General features: G+C 36.6%; 1 protein-coding gene across 3 annotated transcripts in view; it reads right to left on the reverse strand.

Annotated features, from left to right (window-relative positions):
- Positions 1-9: 9 nt before the first annotated feature.
- The window catches only part of LOC111626770 (ribonuclease P protein subunit p29-like), an 18,476-nt gene continuing 12,086 nt past the window's right edge, over positions 10-6,399 (reverse strand). For 2 of the 3 annotated variants that reach the window (XM_023370283.1, XM_023370274.1), the window contains exons 5-7: positions 1,987-2,061; positions 1,753-1,925; positions 37-1,681 (exon numbers count right to left, since the gene is read on the reverse strand). In XM_023370283.1, the coding sequence (XP_023226051.1) occupies positions 1,560-1,681; positions 1,753-1,925; positions 1,987-2,061 (370 nt within the window). In that variant the 3' untranslated portion in view covers positions 37-1,559. Of the gene's footprint in view, positions 1,682-1,752; positions 1,926-1,986; positions 2,062-6,399 lie in introns of all 3 variants that reach the window. The other variant, XM_023370265.1, reaches the window with a different exon arrangement.

A 6,399-nucleotide genomic window follows, 5' to 3' on the forward strand; every position in this document is an offset into this window, starting at 1 on the left:
GCAGTCATTGTCTACTCTCTTATCAGTATGTCATAAATGCCCAGTAACCTGAAAGGATCAACATGTTCCTTATAATTTGGAATACCTTAGAAATACAATCTGCCTCAGACGTATTGTAGAGGAAGCAATCTGTGCAACTGCAGAGTATGCATGCCAAAGGGGCAAGAGATCTATAAATGGGACTATTCCTGTGATATTCTAAATTTTAAGGGCTGTGCCGACAAAGGACGAAATATTTGTCATAGAGTATGTTAGACACTCTGATTAAGGAGCATGTGCCAACCACATTAGCTGTTTTTATGTCGATTCCCAGAAAGGTGGCAATGGATTAAAATAATGAGTAGATTTTTGGGCACGCGCATCCATTCCAGCAGAGAATAAAGTTATGTCGAACCCCTCCGGCCAGTTCAAGACAGTGTATTGCAAGTATAATGTAGTTGCAAACCTTAATCTGCCAAGATGCCTTTTCAATGGTCAAACAGATGGTAACCAAGGACCAGATCCTGGACAAGGGAAGGGTGTTCCAAAACCTCCCAGTGGATATCCTTGATATGACAACAGCTGGTGATCACTTGTTTGCAGCATGCCAGGTTTTCAGCAGCGAATAGGCTTTCAGTCTGTCCAGAGTCTTACAAATAACTTGCTGCATTCACAATGGTGCCTTGGGAAGAACGTTCACAAGCAGGACATCCTAAGCATGTGGTCCTAAAACTATTATTATTTGCCAAAAAAATCATGGTATATTCAACTTTTGTTGTGGGGATGAGGGAAGTTTCCAAACTGTGCTTGCCCATTTTGATTCTGATTTTCAAAGGTGTGGCATTGTTTTGTCACCTATAATAATAAGAGTGAGAAACCTAGAGCCTTCCTGTCTGTAGTATGAGATGTTTTGAGGAGGAGAGGTTTATCTGCTTGTTTCATGTTATTCCTCCAGTTTTTTTGGTGCCCAACGTGTACCAAAACACTGGAGGAATGGAGTATTGTGTATGAAACAGCATAAAATGTCGGGTTTGTTGTCATCTATTTGCCTGTCTTTCTGAATCATTCTTCCCACATGGCCATGACTGCAATTGTGAGTTGGCCAGTTTACTGATCATTGTACAGATCTACCATTCGCAAACGCCCGTCTCCCAGTCATAATGCTGCTGCATACAATAAATGATAGTTAAGTTTGTTTCTTTTGCATGCAGAAAATAAATAACTGCACTCACAAATGTTTGACCACATTTTGAGTCGGCCCACCTCGGTATCAGTGAAACTCTGAGACTGCATAGTACTGAACTGTAACACAGTAAGGCAGATATCAATTATTATTGTGGGTTTGTGGGCCTTGTTACTTAATCTATTGATCTACTCTTAACTAAACTTTCATTCCAATATTTTAGAATAAACAGATTTAGCCCATTGTTTCCAAAAGTTTGCGAAGACAGATTTCAGAGCCATTGCGGCACCACAGCAAACAGCAAAATCATCAATTTTCTCACTAATTAGCACACGAATTATAAAGGTTATGTTTAAGGTAAAAGTAATTTATTCGACTTTATGGGACAACTCTCTCGTCACTTGCTCTTGAACTTTGCTCTGCACCGCTCTCCGGGAAGATGCCGAAAATGACTTCCGTATATCTTGAATATCTTCCCTTTTAATTCGAATGCAAAGGTTGTATTATTCTTGGGAATTGCTGAAAATAAATTGTATGTTATGGATATTTCTTGCAAAATCAAATTATAAATTACTGCAACTAGTAATTACTTTTGACAATATTCTTGGGTGTCACTATCCTAAACGTGTTCTTCGTTTCCATTATGACGATTCCTTTGCATCCGACATAGGGGGAACACTTTGAGGCGGCAACCACCAGATAACAGCCGTGATAATCTGCTTTCTGGAGTAAATGGAGCAGTTCGGCAGAGTTGTTCTGCAAACTGACAATAAAGAATACAATGTACGTAAACGGAATTTGTGCATAAGCGTGCATTATTTTACCTTAGTATGTTATCGGGCAGAATATCGTCCATGTATTGCTTCCATAATTCGTGTAGTGGGACAAACGAGGAGAATCTGAAAGGAAGAAGTAAAGCAATGTTAGAGTAAATCCTAAGTATTTTTGTACAGAACATTTGTGTTACATTAAGTTATATGGTATTGAAATGAAAACCTGTAGATGTATTAAATATTAAGGTTACAGACATGCAGATGGAAGAATTGTAGCAAAGCGTGAAGGCTGTGCAAGAGTGAAACATGGGATAAAATCTCACTCTTGCAGACATCTGTCACCATTTGAACTTTATGCCACACTCGTGCATTAGCTCCTTACATTCACACTGCATGAGTATTAGTAAGAAGAAGGAATGTCGCAATCTGACGTCATCACATTTGCTCGTGTCGGCATGGACATGTCCTAAGAATCTGTTTTGTATATGGAAGGGTTAATGTGAGTGTAGGTTTACATTATATGAAAGATGAAAGTACATCAAATGCAAATTATATCAATCAGACCATGTTTACAACCTAAACGTCTATTTCCCACCTCATAGAATCACTTTACAGTTATTACTATTATAAACAGTAAAAGTATTAAAAATATACTCATATTGCTATAAATTTGGAAAATGTAAAACATTTGTGCATAGAATTGCATTTTAATGTAAAATGTGACTTGTTCATTAAATTTGAATTGATATAATAACATACACAGGTAACACTTGCAACAACACAGAACTTCTACGACAGTGTCTCTAATGTGATCAAAAAGATGTAGTATATCTTGCGACATGCAGTATTTCCAAGCTTCTACACGAGTAAACATTACTATGCTGTAAGTGAAATTTTGATGTTTCCATTTTTTAGAGAATTTCTGTCATTGATGCGCTAGCAGACCACGCATGTGCACGAGGTCCCCAATATAGTCCTAGGACCCTGTCCTGTGTAACTTATTTTTTTTACAAGATGGCAACAAGAAGTGTTTTTCTTCCTTTCTCTGTTTAGAATGACCCAAAAGTTAACTGCATCTATTGTGTGAGGAATGCCTTATTTTATAATGCATCACATGAATCCCTTTTAACATGTCACTAAGTGTTCCCACAAAACATGCAAGTTGTCTTCACTTTCCAAGGACTTCAGTAACAGTGTTACTTAAAGGCAGGTTTATGCAATATGCTGATATTTTGTCGCACAGAACTGCGATACTTGTCTGAATAAATTTGACTTATTGAAGAAAATCTAATGTTTTTCACTTGTTGCAGCATTGTCAAAGCAATCAAAGATGAAATCTGAATTACACATTAGATTGTGTTCTTTTCATACTCAAGAGAAATAAGTACTCTTGCGCAAGCTCACGAGCTTGAATGATGTATCTTGTAAACATCTGAATTGCCAACAAATCCTGTAGATGTATTTTTGGATGTGACAAAATGTCGGCAGTAGTCATATTGTGTTTACAGCAGCATTAGAAATGACTTCTCACATAGCCCACTCCATAGCAATCATTATTTGTTATCTGACTGATGTCATTAGTTGTAATTTTTGAGTTTATATTTTTATTGGTGCATATTATGCCGTGTACTTTTCACAAGTGATTGCGATTCAGATATTGTCAGTGAGTGTCTGATCGGTGTGATCTAGTGTTTGCAGGTGTCGATAAATTTGATGTATTATTTGTTTAAATTTGCACTACTTGTTCACATTTATAGAAGGTTGTTAAGTACAGTGAAAACTATTTAGGCGACCACCTGCATTTGACGGGCACCTGCCAAAATGGGCAAAAATTTCTGGCACTGAATATTTTATCCATAGAATCTTCGTATAAGTTATCTGTATTAAACGACCACCTGTGTAGTGCGACTGCTGGCATCAATTTTTGGTCCGAAACAACATATAACAACTGTAATAAGCGACCACTTCTGCAAATATATCTGGTCTAAACTATTGTTCGAACTCATCTGAACAACGTTTCCTCCCTCCTATGATGATGAATTAGTATAAACTCTCGTTCGAACCCACCTCAGACACATCTCCCACCCTTGAAATTAGTTGCAGGTGTTAATGAATTAGTCTAGCAACAAAGGAAATTCATTTCAGTTTGTTCGAAATTGTCCAAAAAACGAAAGAAATACAAAGCGCTGTTGTTAGAAGAGCGTGTTAAAGTTATCACAGAAGCAATTAGCGGCAAAGTTTAACTATGGGAAAACGAAATTGATTTTACCCTAGATCTACAGTATTTTCCTTGGGGGTATAAAATATTGTACACGATACAATTAATTGGCTGATCGCATCGTTTGATAAAATTTATTTTTATTTATTTATTTTGAACTCATATACAGTACATGTGCGATAAATAGTTTCTGTATCAACCTACCTTATTTCCACGCATGCAAAATATTCAAAAAACAATAAACACATTAATGCAAAAATCAGTTTTACAGGCAACCTTCCTTTTTCGGTTCCGCAATGACATTAGCGGAATGTAATGAAATCGTATAATGAGAAAAAACAATACAATCATTTTATTAATTAATAATTTTTCTTATTGTACTTAGGAAAATATTAAAAAAATAAAGTTAAAATAAGATTAAACTAACGAATACCAAAACCAAAGTGATGTAGAGATACGATGCACTTGTATATAGATGACGTAATACACGCAACTGAGGAGCGAACTAAAAGAACCAAGTTGAATTAATTAAGTCGGAAAAAAGAAAGTGTGCATTATAATAGAGAAAATGCGACTATTGTATTAATCTTTAAAATATTGATATTAAATCTGTCTTATAAAATCATGACGACTCCCATAAATCAAGTTATCCGATAAGAATAAAATACAATACCAATACAGTATAGCCCTATCGTTGAAAAAATTTGCTTATTTTTGCTCACTGCGAGTTTTGCTTAATAGAAATGGCTAAAAAGTGCGCAAAATACGTACGGAAATACGGTATTACAGCACCACCTGTAATGGACGACCACCTGTCTAAAAGACCACTTTTAGAAGGAACTGTAGGTGGTCGCCATAGACAGATTTTACTGTATACTTGTTGTTTTCTGATCCATCTTTTGCTCTGTAACAGTGAGATATGGGTATTTTTGTGTGAATTTATCATGTGTCATTTGTATGCTGTCATGTCTATTTTAAATTTTGTAATGGTGGTAATAGGCACGGATGACGGATCATTTATTTCTCGAGTCCACTTCATCCATAGGTGTGTTTTCCTTGGCAATCAGTGGCCGGATTCCCGCCGAAGCATGGCCGATTAGTGTGTGTTGTCTATTAACAGCGAGCGAGATAGTGAATGTGTTTGTGATGCCATGATCGGGCCTGTGCTGTGTTTGCCACTGGTGGCAAGGGAGACTGAGGCATATTTTCCAGATGCAAGCCTCTGCCTAACTCATGAACAAGGATGCTATTAATACAAGAAACGTCAAAGCCAATATCATGCTCTAAATGATTAACAATCGTTTTTTGTTATTTCCAACCGTCCAACATGGAGAACAATGAATCAGATGCTGCTTTGTTTACAGCATCTGATTCATGTTGATTCATGGAGTGGGCTAAGTGAGTCATTTTTAATGCTGCTGTAAACACATTCATGCTGCTTACATTCCTGTCAGCATCACTCTATGGTTCATTGGAACTACTAAAATCTCTCAAATCAGCAAGGTGAGAGTCATAGTTATTGTTATTATTATTATTATACAGTATTTAGTGGGTTATACTCGATTGATACCAGTGGCTATGTACTATGCCAAACCAGAGTCAAGGCATAGCAACCAAAAACAAAAATTAAATAAGTGTGTCAGTGTCTTTATTCAGGAATTTCCTAACAATGTGGCAAATAATGTATTCAATATAGCGGCCTTCTGTAGTGTGATGTATGTATTTCTATTCAATTGTAATGTTCCCAGGCTTTTGTGTAGTGTGTGTGGTATCACACCTGTACATGAGAGAACGACAGGCACAATAAGCACCCTTTCCATCCTCCACAGATGCTCTATTTCCTGGGCGAGTTCTGTGTACTTGCAAATTTTTTCAGTGCATGTGTTTTGTACATTGTGAGTGTTTGGAATGGCTATGTCTATAATGTATGTGATTTTATTGTGTTTGTCAATGAGTCTGTTGTGGTAAATTGTTTTATCTGTGATTATGGCTCTGTTGTAGTACATTTTGTATGTGTTGTTTTCTAATACTGTCTGTGGAATGTATTTGTTGTATGGTTCATGGATGTCTAATAATTTGTGTTTGTTTGCAAGCTCTTGGTGTATTATATTTGGTACTTGATTATGTCTGTGTAAATAATCTGTCTGTGCCAAGAGCTTGCAACCAGAAGTAATGTGTTGTATAGTTTCTGGCATGATGTGACATTTTCTGCATGTGTCATTTGTGAGTGTTGTATCTTTGAGTAT

Source organism: Centruroides sculpturatus, unplaced genomic scaffold, assembly GCF_000671375.1.
Source record: "Centruroides sculpturatus isolate CEXI.00-Female unplaced genomic scaffold, Cexi_2.0 scaffold203, whole genome shotgun sequence".
In the NCBI taxonomy this organism is placed as follows: domain Eukaryota; kingdom Metazoa; phylum Arthropoda; class Arachnida; order Scorpiones; family Buthidae; genus Centruroides; species Centruroides sculpturatus.